At 34.7% G+C, this 17,486-nt stretch overlaps 1 protein-coding gene across 1 annotated transcript in view; it reads left to right on the forward strand.

Annotated features, from left to right (window-relative positions):
* CSMD1 (CUB and Sushi multiple domains 1) overlaps positions 1-17,486 on the forward strand; it is a gene marked incomplete at both ends in the record, with an annotated part of 1,089,811 nt that overhangs the window by 1,041,304 nt on the left and 31,021 nt on the right. The window contains 3 exons of the mRNA XM_084261313.1: positions 8,713-8,901; positions 11,761-11,934; positions 15,071-15,253. Coding sequence (XP_084117439.1) covers positions 8,713-8,901; positions 11,761-11,934; positions 15,071-15,253 — 546 coding nt within the window. The remainder of the gene's footprint in view (positions 1-8,712; positions 8,902-11,760; positions 11,935-15,070; positions 15,254-17,486) is intronic.

The raw sequence follows: 17,486 nt of genomic DNA on the forward strand, positions 1-17,486 counted from the left end.
ATTCCAGCTCCTTAAATATGCTGCTGGGAAGCGATTGATGTTTCTGGCAAACCTGTATAATTTAATTCAACAGAGATTTTACGTATGACCTTTCTTTCAAACCTCGGTTGAGTTCACTTGAGTCGATAATGAACTTGGCTTCACTTCACTGAGACTCTACTTGTACTTACTACATAATATAGATTACTGCTTGAAGCTATGCAGAAGATTTATTTTATTTTATTTTATTTTAATTTTATTTTATTTTACTTTACTTCATTTTATTTATTTATTTCGATTTTGCCACTCAGCTATTATGTATATATGGGAAAAAGCATTTTCAGAAAATAAAGCTAGGCAGTCCTCAGGTGCTCTTTTGCAATGATGCATTGCTTCAATCTATCGCATCAGTAGTAGGGTAACTAATAAATTGCTGGCAGGAAATTTACCGAAGAAACTACGTAAGATTTTTTGCCTTATAAAAAGCAGAGCACACAAAAGATCATATATTCTACTCCACAGCCATATGATAAAGACTCGTATGAAACAAAGTGCTTAAATTTGTCTGTATATCATAAACGCTCTGAAAAGACTGAACTGCTTTACAGTAGTATTACTCCCCTACTCCAGAATGCTGTTATTCTGAAAATTTTAAAAATATTTCATTGGTGATAGACACAATATATCAGTTTTCCACTGTTCTGGCAACTTGCTTTGGCACAGCAAGTAAAACTTTCAATCCTTTAAGATGAACTATTTTTTTAATATTGGATTTTGATTCTCTCTTCTGAGGTAATAGAATTATTAAAACACCAGTGTTCCTACTCCTTCTTTAAGAGGTAAAAAAATGGCCTGTTGTGATATTGAGAGACTGTGTGGTAAAAAAAGTCCAACATTTTTAATTACTGGCACAATACTATCAGATTTTAAAATTAGATTTAATCCTTTAATAAAATATTTGCAATAGTCTTTTCTCGAATGTTGAGATCACTGAAGTATGGTTTTAAAATTGTTGAAATAGGACCTTTTAATCTCCTCATGGACTCATATCTTTGCAGTTATTTATTTGTCAAAGGAATGTCAAATAGTCAGTCTACTTGCCTTTGAACTGGCATTAAATGGCTTCAAAAAGTTCCAATAGCCAAATCTATCTTCTCTTTATCAGATCTGCCTGAATAGGAGTTAGTGCAGTCTAATTGTCCTACCCCAGAACTAGCTATGAAAATCTCAAATGTCAAAAAAAACATATTCAGTATCAATTTTTTTCCCTTTTCTGTTTTGTCTTTGGAAGCACAGAAAGGCAGTCTTTGCACTTTCTACTTTTCATAATTGTTAACTACCCAAATGAGAACTGAATCAGGGCTCTGCACTCCTGATTGAACTGCAGGTCATCTCTCATATTATTCTTGAAGTAAGAACTGCTGTATTAACCACAATTCACCACATGTTTTAGACTGCAAAGTTTTGCAAGAAGCTTTTCTTTCTATGTTTTCTTTGCTTTGGCACTGGATAAACTGTTCTATGACCTGCTGCCAGTTCTTAAAGCTGTGTCAGATTCATAATCTGTATCAGGAAAAGTTTATATCCATTGCTAATGTTCCCTTCAGAATCCACTATATCTTCTTCTGAATAAGATTTAAGAGCTTTTCTCCTACTAAAAACATGTTTCCTAAAAACAGAATTTGTTTTACTGGGAAGATCCATCTGGCAAGATTGCAGAGATTTGAGCTAGCTCACATTCTCTAGTCTCTGTCACTGAATCCATGCTATTTGGTAGCAATAAATAATTCATGTTTCTCTTAGTTCATTTATCTTGGTTTTTTACTGAATTTCTAAATTGAAAGTCTTTTCTCTTTTATCTCATTACTGATAGATTCTTGAAAAGTTCAGTCAGACTTTTTATTGTACCAAGAATATGATATCTACAAGGAACTGTCAATTTCATCATGTTTTCTTTAGTGAGTATATCATTTGAACCAGTCATAATATGTTCCACTTCTTCGCTGACAAGAAAAATAACCTTTCTGATGACAGCTGATAGAAGGATGGAAGAGACTGAGTATGATGACCAGTTCTCAAAGATAAAGTAACTCTGAATCTATGCAGTTTTCCATCTATGATGGTGTCAAGGATTGATATAAGCAGAGAAAATTTTGTGGGTTTTTTTGCTTGGATTTTCCAAAGTCAGAGGCCTTTGTTGGGACTTCTGCATACTTTGAATATTAGATATATCTAATCTGTTCATGTTGACATCATGTTGATATTATTATAATTAGAACTTGTGTAAATTTTCCTGAATAAAGTGGTGAGGTGCCATGGGAGATGCCATACAACATCTGAAATATTTACCTGAAACTGGTAGAGATGATACAGGATTTAAAGTTACTCCTCTGCCTCTTTGGATTGGCACCAGCCTGGAGATCAGGCAAAAACATCTCAAAAGGTAATGGAAACATCTCCTGGGCAACTAAATAAACTTCCTCTTACATGTGAAAAACAATGCCTGATTAAAAAAAAAATCTAGAGAAAGACTTTAAGACATGTCCCCACTGTTCATATTATTATGAGAAAATGTACTGCTTGTACATGTTACCCACAAATGAATTTATGTATAGGCAACACATCTGGAGAGCTAAAACAAGTAAGAATCTTCAGATGTATCTGCTAGTGTAACACCTGGGTTCATGCTGGGGATGGAATAGGAAGAAGAGATTTCATACATATGCAAGAGACAAATGCATATTTTTTAAGTTACTCAATTTGATGTTCAAATAAAAGGAATTGTTTTAGAAAATCAGAACAATGCAGTTCAAAGGTTAAAAAATAACTGCAACTTCATGGAATTTCTTTTAACATTCTTCTTCCATTTTATTTTAGTATAGAGTTAGCTAGTTAGCAGAGCACAATGGCAGAAATTTTCTGACAGAAAACAAGACTGACAGGGGCTTTTATAACAATGAAAGACTGTTTGGCGATATAGGGCGTGTAGCAATAGGACAATTGGTAACTGATTTAAACTAGAAAAGGGGAGATTTAGGTTGGATAATAGGAAAAAAGTATCAGGGCGGTGGATCACTGAAACAGGTTGCCCAGTGACATGGTGGAGGCCCCATCCACAGAGGCATTAAAGATCAGGCTTGATGGGGCTCTGAGTGACCTGATCAAGTGAAGATGTCCCTGCTTACTGCAGGGAGCTTGGGCTAGATGACCTCTAAATGTCCTGTCCAACCTTACACATTCTATGATTCTATGAATAGTTTGCAATGCAATTAAAATTGATATGTATCTTAGCTTTTCATCTCACACATAAGCACTTATGAACTACTCATCTTGTTGAATTTATTAATGTTAGTTAAGGTCTTGCTTATACTGCACTATTATCAATAGCATTTTTACTACATTAATTACAGTGAATATTTTCTTGGTCTAGGTTAACTAGAAACATGATGTCAGGACCTTAGATTTTGGATAGATTTTAATAATTTATGTAAAATCAGAAAATATGCTGCTTCCTAAAATAAATATTTTAGTTCATTTGTTCATTTGTTGGGTTTCTGGTTTGTTTTTTTTTTGCTTTACTTCACTGAACAGTTAGCATTGTTGTATATTCTTCACTTTGCACTGAACTTTACTAAAATTCCATAGACTAAATTTTGTAATGATATTTTCACAAGCAGCGCCTTCTTTTCTGTAGCCAGCTTTTCTTAGAATTTGTCATGAAGTCAGAGTGAGTTCTTTACTTTTATTCACTCTGAGTTCCAATCCCTAGACATGTTCCAGTTACCAACATTAATACAATACTTTTCAAATAAAAAAGTTTAAAAACAGAGTTGAATAGGTGTGAAATTTTAAAAAAGCAACTTAACATTGTTTCTGTCAAGGAAAAAAAAAAAGTGAGATCAAGAAATGAAATACTGTGAGTGATGTACATTTTGACAATCATTCAACTTTTTAACAGAAAACTGCCTAAAGGACCCTGACATGGTCTTTTCACTTCTTTGTCCTCAAGGGTTTGAATCTATTCAGTGTGAGGTTCCAAAGTCATCAGGGCAGACTTAAAGCATTCTCCTGCTTTTCTCAACAGACTAAATTGAGAGTGCCAGAATTCATTTCCCATGTAACCCTTGACAGCTGTCATTGAGAGAAAGCAATCTCCGTCTACTCTCACTGTGATTTACAATTGAGTCCCCAGGGTGAAAGGCAATCAGGGAAACTACTGCCTTAGTTCTGTATGCTGGCCAACTCAAACCCTTTTCTAAAGTATTCCTCACTGCATCCCTTCTGAGCAACAGCACACTTCTGTGTGTGTGTGTGCTCGCATGTGTGTGTGTCCGTAGCTGATGTTAAATGGCATAATTTTGTTTACTTTTTAGCTTGAGGGATACTATTCCTTGCATTATTATTTGCTAAAACTTCACATGTGATAAATTAGGCATTCAGTGACTTGTATTTTATTCATCACTGAGTTGACTAAACAGATACGACTGGTTCAAGAATAAAACTATCATACAGGCAAATTGATACTTTGAGACTGTAATATATTCCTTGAACATTTCTGGTCTGCATGGAGAATTAAGGTTTTCTATTCTCCCTATTGTGTTTCAAATATAATTCAGTTAGAATTGATTTTTAGGTAGCTTTAGGGCAGCATATCTTTATGAAACAAAATTGTCTGTTCTTAATTTCTAATACTGGCTTTTCAGAAGCTAACTTGGCATGCTTACTCATTCAACCAAAGTTTCAACTTTGAGTAGTTATATTGTCTTCTGGTTTATTTTAATAATTTCAATAGCAATAAATAAGTGACAGATGATATGAATGCATGCTAAAAAATAAACCTAAGGAAATGCTTGAGTAACCTGTAGGATGGGAAGAATTTTTGAAAATGACTCGTCATGAATGCGCAAATCTTCAATAGATGTGAATTTTTCAGTATGCTTCTGATTTTTCTTCTATTTCAATAGAATATTCCGATATCAAAATTGAAAGTATTGGGGCAAATAGCTTCAATGTTCTGTTTCAATTAAGCCAGTGCATATTTGAGTGCAATAAGAGTTATTTTCAATATGTTGCAGTGAAAAAAATGTTTTTAATCTTTCTTGTGAACAAATTCATTTCACTGTTTATTTTACTGCTTTTTACTTTTATGGTATTTTATTCTGTCCAGTATTTCACTGTTTATTTTAAAACAAAACAGTTTATCAATTTGATCTAGAAATAAAGGAAGCATTCAGTATTGCAGTTAAAGAACTTTTGTAATAGAAATCTTGAGATAACAAAAAAAATAATTTAGGTAGATAAACAATATGAATCTTGTACTTCAGCTTTGATAATAGTCCAGTAGTATGTGTCCACATGCAAATTTCCACTAGTTTTATGGTATTTTGTTAATAAAATCTCACTGTAAGGGTATATGTACTGTTGAAGCTGTACATAGTCCATTTCTAATGCCACAGTAATGAATTAAAACAAACATAGGTAATATTAAATTCATACTACTGACCATGCACCTGTACTGTGGATCTGTGTGAGTGCAGAGAGGAGTCTTAATTGCAGCAGGATAAGATTTATAATACTGAAAAATTTTGAGTATGATTGATAAATTGATATTGATTAATCTTTGAACTGTTATAGGATTTTTAGCTTTTATTCTAGAGTATTTTTACAGTCATAAGAGAATAGATTTCCATTTTTTTTTTATATAGAGATTATTTAAAGAAAGAGCTGTTCTTGCTGGTAATCAAGATGATTGTTAAGATATGTAGATGTCAGTAGAACAGAAAAGTGTTATTTTTCTGTAGTTGGTTTTCACTGTGCAGTTTCATTGCAAAATGGTGTAATGATTAGAGCATAGACATGGGTCTCAGAAAACCAGAGTTCAGTTCTGTACCAGCACAAATATTCCATAGATCCTTGAAAATCATTTTGCAATATGGTAGGTGACAATAGTTGCATTGTGTTACTGTGAAGCTGAGTGTCAAAACTACAGTACCATACAATAGCAATTTTAGCTAAACAGAATGATTGTGAAACAGTCATTTCCAAATTTGAAGGTAAATGTAGATATACATTTAAACTAAACAGTGCCTGTGCATGGGAACTTAGTTGGCTCTACTAATTAAGAAGATTATGCAAAAAAATTTTCATTTGAACCAAGTATCTCACCCACAGGAAGTTTTTGGGAGCATGGTTCAGGGGATGGCATGGACAGCAGGACCATTCCTGATGAGAAATTCACCTGGGTGCAGAACACAACAGGGTAGATGTGGCCATTTTCTGCTGGCCTCATGCTAGAGAGCAGGTGATAGTATTCTGTACTTCATAGCAATACAGATGTAATTTCAGATGTTAAGCATATACATATGTAGAGGGTTTGAGTTCAACAATATGTTTGTGCAAGGCAACTTATAACTATGCAGATGATGCAGAAGCTTTGCAGCAGCATCTACACAACACTATACCACCTCTAATTGCCTAAGAAACAGAATTAATTTGGATGCAGTGTGCATTGCTTCTGAGAGCTGTACTAATTTTTGTAACAAAGAATTGCATTGTGAATACAGACATATGAGCTCATTCAATTCAAGCTTAATATTTTTCTAACACTTCATGTCCGTCGGCTGTATGGTTTACAAACTTTCCCTTACAGACTACTAATTTATATTTCCAGTGAAAGAATTAGACTTGGTTGACAGTGATTAGCAATAATAGGAAAAAACGTAGTAGCAAAGAATGAAATACATATTTTTGTGTGTAATGTAAAATGATTAAAGAATTATTTTCATGAAAGGATTCTTAAATAGAGATCCCCAGAAGCAGGAATTCTCGGGGATATTCAAAGAAAGTAGAGAGAAACAGGCTTCCACATCCGAATTTTTCATAATTTCCAAAGAGCAATGAGATTTTAGGACTTTTTATTTTTCCCTCTTTTATGGGTAAGAAATAAAATGAGGAGGTAAAAAGATATTTCCTTCTGTCAGTTATATCTCAGTGTGAACACATTTATTTAACCTACACATAACCTGATTCATATATAGCATTCATAAGGTTAAAAACCTAAGTTTAAATAAACATTGGTAGCATGAAATATAAGCAAAATTGTTATAATGTAAGCTGAATGTAACTTCTCTGGTGAATTATTTCATAGGGTTCACCATAAAACAGAAGGGGAATAGTTTCAATTATGATACTGTGTGTTTTAATACTCCTCAGGCAAAAAAAACCCAACCCAACCCAAACCAAACCAAACAACCACCCCACTCGGTCTAGATAATGCTTTATGTACTTCATTGTAATACCTAAGTTCTAAAATAGTGTTTTTAATAACCATTAATGAATAGTGTATAGATTTGCTTCATGACAAAGAGTATTCTTCCTCTCTCCCACCTCCAAATATTACTTCTAAAATAAATTTTATGATGGAAAAATTGGAATTCGTATGGAATATTCTTTAGGTCTAAGTATATGCTTGTCTTGAATCCATTGCAATATTGAAATGATGAACATTTAAGATTTTAAGATTGTGCCTTTAAAAGAGAAATAGAACTGATTTTAACTGGCTTTTAATCCAATATTAAATTTTAGAATGTTAGTTTCTTTAAAATCCTGATACTTTTTAGCTGATTGAATGAAACATTCTTTCAATGAATGAACATTTGCAAAAGATGACTTGTTTTAGTGTAATAGCTAATGAGTAAATTTAAAATATGTATGATAAAACTTAATATTTTGAAAAAAGTATGATTCGAGAGTAAAAAACAGTGCATTAGTGGCACTGTATGTTGTACCACTAAAATGATAATGCTACCTGACTTTCTTCTACATTATTTTCTTTTTCATTAAGTTTAATTTGGACTAGATTATATAATTGAGAGGCAGATTCCTGTCATTGTTTGATTTTCTGTAATTTATAATACTAGTAATACGGTAAGACTTTACTTATTTAAACATTATGTATGTGAAGATGCGATGGTGGGAGGATGCAGTTATAACTTTTCAGGCAGCTTTTCAGATGAGTAGACAGTAAAGTTGGGAGTTTGCTATGGAGCTGTCAGTGTCTCATCATAATCTACCAAGAAACCATCAAATTCACAGCAGGACATAGAGAAAAGTTTGGGGAAGGTGGATATACCTTACATAAAACTAAAGAGTCATGAAAAAATACATGATGTTTTAGGTTTTGAATTGCCATCTGAAAAATAATGTGATGCTTTTTGCTGTTTGCCCTTCCTCCTGCTTCACTATCAAATACATCTTCTTTTTTCTGTTTTACACACTAATAGCAGAAAATGTTCTTGTTAATGTTGGAAGTGTTTTTTCTCATAACAGGAAATTTAAAAAGAAAATTTTATGGTGCTATTAAGACTATGTACTGCTTTGATTTAATTTGTTTTCTTTCACATAAATATTAAATAAAAGACCAAAATAAGCCTAGCAAAAGAGCAATTACAAATTCCTTCAACTTCCTTTTTATCTTTAAACCACCTGTACTGGTTTTTACTAGAGTAAAATCCTCGTTATTACTATGATATGTCATAAATTACTTTCAAAGCAAAAGATTTAAGGACTCACTTAGGAGTCAACATATCAGATGTTTAAGTCAAATAGAAAACAAAAGATATCAAATGGACCACAGTTACAAGCTGCTAGTGAATTAAAAACATCCCCGTTACACTTTATTTATGACATTGCTATTATGCATCAGTGATGAACACTTACATGTTTGTCTTACAGTGGTAAACTGTTCTGATCCTGGCTTTGTGGAAAATGCAGTTCGGCACGGACAGCAGAATTATCCTGAAAGTTTCAAATTCGGAACAAGTGTGGCATATCACTGCAAGAAGGGCTTTTATCTGTTGGGCTCCTCTGCTTTGACCTGTAAAGCTACTGGCTTATGGGATAGATCATTACCAAAGTGTTTGTGTAAGTATTCACTCAACGGGATTAACATTAAAGAGTGCATGATTTTTAGTCATGATAGAAAGAAAAAAGGTGTAGTTATTAACTGAGGAACAAATTGGACTTTAGGATTGATGTAGTGCTCAGTAAAAAAAAACATTAAGATGTGCAACTTGACATTATTAAAAGTGGGTTTAGAGGGAATTGTGGAGCTATTATTTCAAATGCCAGAAAGTTTAATATTAATTTCCCCTTTTGGTCTCCTGTTAAGATATCTGAAAACAGATGGAGAAATCTAAAATTAGTATTGATATGTTTTCATTCAGATTGATAGCCTAAACCCATTAATGCCTAGCACAGAATTATTCTTTTCCGATGTATGGGAGTGTGTATATGAAAATGAATCTATGAAATCATATAGGAAAATTTTGCTCATGAGGGTCTTTTCATATCATCGCTTCAAACTTCCTTCATCACATTTTCCTCTAAAAGGGAGGAAATCTCATGTTTTCTATAATCAATTCAGTGAGCTTCAGATCTTTACAAAATAGGTTTAACTGACTTTCATTTTCTATTAAGATATTTTTCTTCTCTGATCACTATTAATTTTCTGACATCAGATTTTTAAGTAGAATGCTTTGCAGGATTGTGGTTATTAAATGATTTCTTTTATAAATTTGTACTTTGATGCACTAAGATCAATAGGTGTAACAAGGTTAGTAAATTTGTTTCTTTTCTATGCTTGCTTTCTTCTTACTACTATGTATCTAATATCTACAAAACCAAAGCAGTTTCGAATTTCAGAACAATCTACACTTTCAGTATCTGCCAGAGCTATAATCTGAAAACTGGGTTTATTCCCATTTCAGTGAAATAATTAAGCAAAATATAAAATTTTAAATACAAAACAGCTGTGTAAAATTGTTGATTTTGCAAGAATATTTTACTGATATAAGTATGTCCTCGCTTTTTGTTTCTTAGGAAAAAACATGAAAGTCTGTGGCCCAGATCTGTCAGTGATCCCTTCCTACTTTCAGGACTGGGCTTTCTGCAAGGGGCAGAAAAGGATAAGGAATCTAAATCACTTAGCATAGCTACCCATCTTTCTGCATCATGTGTTTTGGAAGTTTTATAGCATTTACAAGGCTTTCTGGTTTTAAGCTGAGCTCAAGAAGAGTCTTACGTGTCCCTGCTCAGAATAGGAATATCTGAACTTGCTCTGACCGCTATAGATAGAGGTCCTGGGAAGTTTCAGATGAGTCTAGGAGGTGTTTACATTCCTCAAACACCTACTGGATTAGCCGTTGCTAATTTGCTACTAATGCTATCTGAATCCTAAATACCACCAGAACAAATAAAGCATTCTTTCCTCTAAGAAAAGCTCAGTGAAATGAAAAGGGCTCTTTCTATGAGAAAGATCTGTTTATCTATTCACAGATGAAGTCACTTAGAGTCTTTTCAAGTAATGTGGAAAGATTTAATTATCATTATCAGTGATAATCTCCTTTTTCCAAGCATAAGATTGCTCTTGGTCATAGAGCAAAGTGCTTCAAGAGGCTGGTGAGATAAATTTTGAACCCAAAGTGGACACAACATTTATCATGAACAATTCCAGTTCAAGAGTAAATACACACATCTCCTTTGTACGCAAGTGCGATAACTTAAAAAGGGATGCTTCTTTTATTCTTCGTAAACTGGGAAGATTTGATAATACTTGCTACAACTCATTACACAGTCACATTAAGGTGACCATCATATGATTTTTTTCTAAAAACTCTGATCGCCCCCTGCAGCTTCTTCTAGAACTTGGGCAGGACTAGTATTTGCATGGTACTGAAGCAAGCTCATTAAGGTAGCTGATCTGGCTGAAAATTAAACACTTTATTTTACCGGGCTCAGAGGGTGGTGATCAGTGGAGCAGAATCTGAATGGAGGCCTGTGACTAGTGGTGTTCCCCAGGGCTCGGTGTTGGGTCCAGTCCTGTTTAATATCTTCATTGACGAACTTGATGAGGAAATAGCATCCACTCTCAGCAAGTGTGCTGATGATACAAAGCTGGGAGGAGTGGCTGACATGCAGGAACACTGCACTGCCATCCAGAGAGACCTGGACAGGCTGGAGAGCTGGGCAGGGAGAAACCAGATGAAATTCAACAAAAGCAAGTGTAGATTCTTGCACCTGGGGAGGAATAACCATCAGTATCAGTACAGGATGGGGGATGACCTGCTGGAGAAGGGCTCAGTGGAGAAGGACCTGGGCGTCCTGGTTGATGACAGGTTGGCCATGAGCCAGCAGTGTGCCCTGGTGGCTAAGAGAGCCAGTGGGATCCTGGGGTGCATCAGGAAGGGCTGGGGCTGTTCAGCCTGGAAGAAAGAAGACTGAGGGGGGACCTAATCAATGTTTATAAATATCTTAAGTATGGGATGCAGGGGGAATCGGCCAGCCCCTTTTCAGTGGTCTGTGGGGACAGGACAAGGAGCAATGGCTGCAAATTGGAGCATAGGAAGTTCCGCACCAACATGTGGAAGAACTTCTTCACAGTGAGGGTGGCAGAGCACTGGAATAGGCTGCCCAGGAAGGTGGTGGAGTCTCCTTCTCTGGAGATATTCAAGACTCTTCCAGACGACTATCTATGCAATATAAGTTAGGGAGCTGCTTTGGCAGGAGGGTTGGACCTGATGATCTCTTGAGGTCCCTCCCAAACCCTACAATTCTGTGATTCCGTGATTCTTTGATTCTGTGGGGGTACCATTCACACAGATCAGTATCATGTTTTGGTTTACTGCTTGTTATATGCATGCTCAAGACAGTTTAAGGTTAAAATATAATTCCTTTTCTGTGACATAAAAACATCTTATAATATTGTGCTCTTTCCTCTGTTAGCCATTTCTTGTGGACATCCTGGGGTACCTGCCAATGCAGTTCTTTCAGGAGACAAATTTACATATGGCTCCATAATTCACTATTCTTGCACAGCGGGTCGAAGGCTCATAGGAAATTCTACTAGAGAGTGCCAAGAAGATAGCCACTGGAGTGGGACTCTCCCTCACTGTTCAGGTACTTGTACCATCACCTGAATGTTCACCTTGCAATTAAATGAATAAGGCTATTCTCAAGCAGTTTTTAACTACAGCAGATATTTGATTTGGTTTTTTTCCAATTGTATTTTAATTTCTCCAGTAGCCACTCAGCTATTTATTGATATATTCTCATATATTGTCTCATTCTCTTTGTGATTACTTTATAACTTTAATTCATAGCTAGATGCTATAATCATATGCTGCAAAATTTAGAAGCTACAACTTGTTATTTAAAGCCTGGTAGAGTTCTGATTTAAAAAAAAAAAAAAGAATGCATTTATTAAATTTAATTTGTATTAACACTGTTTTGTGTAAACAATTTTTATCATATACAAAAATGTTGAATAAAAAACACCACAGCAAAGGTATGAGATGGTAAGCTTCATATATTAGATCCATCTTTTCATTTATGGAAATATTTTCTATTAGTGCCACAATGTGCCAGTACCATAAACCTCTGCATTGTTCTTTGCAGGAAGTAAAGGACCAGTTTATTCTCCCTGGGGCTGACTATGCAAATTTAGAAGAAGCCATAAAACATTACCCAGTTTTGTTGAAGTCAAGACCTCAGATGGGGATTGACTGCTAAGGATATCCATTAACTATTAATAAATTCTGTATATGGAAACAAGTCTCTACACTTCAGTATATATGAAAAAAAAACAAATACCTGATAGGATTTGAAGAAAATTTCATGAGAAAATTGTTGCAACATTTCACATTATAGAATCATTTTACAAATTGCCCTAAATTCTTGGATATGCCCAGTGTTGTGTTAATGTAATTCAATGGTGTTCAATTCAGATTTGACCTAATTTTAATAGGTGTAATATGTTTAAACTCTACTTTGAAAAGCTCTTAATATGTGCTTATTGAAAATGATCCATTCATAAGCTGATTCTGCAAGGATGCTGAGCAGAATTTGAAATACAAAGGAAAGGAAGTTAATTTAAATCACTGATGGTTCTTTTCTGCTCTCTGCTACTCGAGGAAAGAGTTTCCATAGTCTTCTTACATTGCTAGATGGTCTCTGTGCTTAGAGCTGAAAGGAATCTCCTCAGGAAAATGTTATCAGTAATTTCCACACAGAACTGGCCTTCTGCTGCTTATCATAAGCCCACATTTATGTCACTTTCACCTTTTTATCCAGTACAAAATGCCAGGTCTGATATTGCACCGAGACTTTAAAAATTTTAAGGTCAAACCCTCTAGTACTATTGCACAATATTTCCCACCATGAGGAAAATTCTCATGCTAGTAAAAATCATTAATAATTGAGACTCTTCAGCTATCTGTCATGAATATGATACTATTTTTATAGACTCACAGATTTTCAAAACATTGAAGATGACCACAAGTCATCTGTTGTGAAGGGAAAAATATTTCTAGTGTAGCCAAAACATTCTTACTTATTCAAAATTTTATTTTCTAAGTTTGAAAATCATGTGAAACCATCCTGAGATTCCCTGGGAAAATGACTGTTAATTTAAAAAACAAATAAAAACTCCCAAATAAACAGGCAAAACCCCCTAAAAAGCTGAATCATTCCTTTAAGACATTTAGAATTAAAATTACAAAAATAACTTCACCTTCCACGTTAGATATTTAGGAGAGAACTGCATTAAGAAGATAAAATGTGAATTATTTGTATCCACTATGTCAGTGAAAAAAATATTGTACCCAGGACAACTGAGATCGCTAATTGTTCTCACGCATAAGGGGTATGAGAAACAGTCCCAGTATGTCACTTGAAACCTGTACTCTGTTTCTGTATGGGTTTTATTTCTTTATTATATATTAAAATGTTTGAATACATGATGGTATAAATATAATCTCAGAGTTTGCTGTTACCTGGGACCTGTTGCAGTAATGGACACTTGTGTCTTAGAGTTAAGTGATAGGTGAGATTTTTGTTTAAGATGACTCACATTATTCAGTAATGGATATGTATCATCTACATTATTAAATAAAGAAAGGTATAGACCGTCCTAATGCTATAATGCTATGATTGTTTTGTCTATGCTGTTTGATTATAAACTTGCATGGCTTCAATTAAACTTTCTTCAACACATAACTGGGTGTGTCCAAAAAAAAAATGATCTGGTCATTCACCTGGAATAATTCCTCCATCAAAGTCCCAAAACAAAGTGGGATATCACCAGAATTTTAGAACCTAGTCCCAAAACAAAGTGGGATATCACCAGAATTTTAGAACCTAGTAGAATCATAGATCCTTCTGCCCTCAACAATTCCTGCAGTCTTTGCATTGACAAGCTATAGTATGTGCCGTATGTCTGTTTCATGCTATACACATGCCACAGTGGCAGCTTGAAACAGAGCCCTCATGTTATTTCACACATTTTAAGCAGACAACTTCTGTGAAATAGTAATGTCTTGGAGTAACGGGAAGCAGATGGCATAAATTACCATATTTCCTTGACTATCTTGGGCAGCATTTCCTATGGCAGCTGCTTTAGCTGATAAGCTGGTTGGTTCATCAGACCTATGAGGACATGTTCGAGAAGTCTGTTTTGCAATAAGTTCCTCCTCTTCCAAAATTGTACACAATACTTGCATAGGAATTCAAAGGATAAGGAAAATGAAGAGGTATCCTTTCCATTCTTGACAGGCACAGAAGCTCAGATATCTTTTAATCTCTTATGTGGGTATACGTATTCTAAATATCCTTCTTAAGAGACTTGAATATGGTTCTCTTCATTCTTGCTCTTACCTAATTTTTGTTATTAGCAGTTACTACTATCAGAGAAGTTGATCAATAAAATACCACATCTAAAAAATGTTACTTGTATCAAAAAGGCAACTTTTTTTTTTAACTGAAAAAAATAGCAGCAGTGTTTTCTGTGCTCACAAGTTATCTTTTATCTTTTATTTAAATCGCATTCTGTTTAGTTTTGTGTAGGTCTGAGATAAGAAGTAGGATGAAAACACTCCCTGTTTTCATCTTTGACTTCAAGTCCTTGCATTGGAAAAAAGTGATTAATTGTAATAGAAACAATGCAGTTAGTAGTGTTATTTGCAAGACAGTATCTTTGTAACAACTACTTTTGTTTATAAGGCCTGTGCCAATAATTCTGTTCTGTTGTGTTTTACAGGAAATAACCCTGGTTATTGCGATGATCCAGGGGTACCAGCTCATGGGTCTAGATTAGGGGATGAGTTCAAAATAAAAAGTCTGCTACGTTTCTCATGTGAAATGGGTTATCAACTGAGAGGATCTGCAGAACGAACATGCCTGCTTAATGGTTCCTGGTCAGGTATACAGCCTGTATGTGAAGGTAGGTATCGATACCATTGGCATGTATGACACTATTGAGTAACATTTACTAATGTAATTTCATTCTTTAATTAAAAATAAAATCTATTTTTTAATTGTGTGAAAATAATTCTGAACCTGAGAATAGAGAATGGATGCCTGCGTTAAATATAAAATTAAACAAAGGCTTCTGACTGAAGATAGAAAAATTAAGTGATTAATAAATCTGTCATCCATTCTCTAAGAATACAATATATTAATCTTCTCTTCCTATGTAATGTCTATGCATGAAGGACTGAACAGATAAAATCCTGTTGGATTCTTTAAGTATAAATGTGACTTTTTCACATAATTTAGAGTAATATGAGAAATACTATTTTTATGCTTGCTTTTTCAGAAGAAATGCAACAGTATTTCTGGAGATCACATTGAATAATAATATAAAAAATACAATACTTTTTTACAGGTATTTATGCACCGTCAGAATTGGAAGTAATAATGGAAGATTTTAGATTTGGTTTTGAACTGCCTTCTTGTTTTTAAAGAATGTTTGAAAAGTTACCTTATCTAATTCAATGAGTTTGATGGATTCTGTAGGATCTGTTGTCTGCTGTACTAAATGATAAAATAGAAGATATTTTTTCACAAAGTCATATTTTTCCACCTAGAGATTTTATCACAGTATCCTCATCTAACAATTGTTCTTTTGTAGTATTCTTCAGCATTGACTAATCTCCTGTCAGTGTAGATATCACCATAACTGTATGAAAATGACAGTGGACACAGGAACAGTATTTCCAGCAGAAAATTGAAGTTTTGCAATGTCCTTTCTTCTTCCCTTGCATGACAGCATTAATTATAATAGTACATAAGCACTCAGTGGCAATAAGCAGTGCTTGAAATAGCATTATTTCTTTATCTTTTTGTTTCAGTCTTCTGTTTTCAGGAAACAAAAACCAAAGAAACTTGAGCAGCCTGGTCTAGTGAGAGGTGGTGTCCATGCTTGTGACAAGGGAATCTTTAAGGTCCCTTCCAGCCCTAACCATTCTGTAATTCTCTGACTAAACAGCAACCAAAAAAATCACAAAACCAAAACAACCCACAAACAGAAAAAGAATAAAAGCACCATTCTTCACATTTTTTTATCTTCTCCTTCATGTGTTTCCTGTTTAGTATAAATAAAGATGAGATTTGGAAGAGAATACCTTTTCACCCCTGAAAGTTCAACTTCCAGCTTATTGAATGCTCCTCAGTATTTGAAAGTTATACAGAAAAAGTGAACAAGACTTCATTAAAACAAAGACATTTAGGTATTATTCCAAACATCAGTAATACTCAGCCACAGTAATTTTATTTGGCAAATTTTGTTTATTTTAATGAATCCTTTAGTCTACAGCTATTAGATTATAGCTATTAGATTCTAATTATCCTGCTGAGGGCCATCCAGCTGGGGGACCTGGTGAATAACAAATTAAAGAATCATAGAATCACAGAATTATTTTGGTTGGAAAAGACCTTTAAAGTTATCATCAAGTTTGACCTTTAAAATTATCATGTCCAACCTTTCACCTAACACTGCCTGTCCAAACACTAAACCATGTTCCTAAGCACCAGATCCTGTGTTTTAAATACCCCCAGGCATGGTAACTCAACCACTTCCCTGGGAAGCCTGTTCCAGTGATTGATAATCCTTTCAGTGAAGAAATTTTTCCTAATATCCAATCTAAACCTCCCCTGAAACATAATCAGCAATGTGCCCGTGCTGCAAAGAAGGTTAACAGTATCCCAGACTGTCTTAGGAGAGAAGTGATGCTTCCCTTAAACTCTACACTGGTGAAGCAGCATCTGGAGTGCTGGGTCCAGACTTCTGAGCTTCGCAGTAGTAGAAAGACATAGATTTACTGGATAAAGTCCTGCAAAGGGTCATTAAGATGATGAAGGGACTAAAGCATCTCTCTGAGGAAAGGCTGAAAGAGCTGGAAACATCAACATATATACATTTCTGACAACACACATCTGAAGACAGGGTGCACAGAAAATGGAGCCAGGCTCTTTTCAGTTGTGCTGGATGAATGGGACAAAAGGCGGTGGGGACAAACTGAAACACTGAAGGTCTTTCTAAATATCTGTAAGCACACTTCTTTCCTGTGAGGCTGGCTGAGCATTGGCACAGGTTTCCCAGATGGGTTGTGTATCAAAAATAGTGTGACAGTAGGTTTAGGGAGGTGATTGTGCCCCTATACTCAGCATTGGTG

The sequence above is a fragment of the Gallinula chloropus genome (assembly GCF_964237585.1).
Source record: "Gallinula chloropus genome assembly, chromosome: 3".
Taxonomy (NCBI): domain Eukaryota; kingdom Metazoa; phylum Chordata; class Aves; order Gruiformes; family Rallidae; genus Gallinula; species Gallinula chloropus.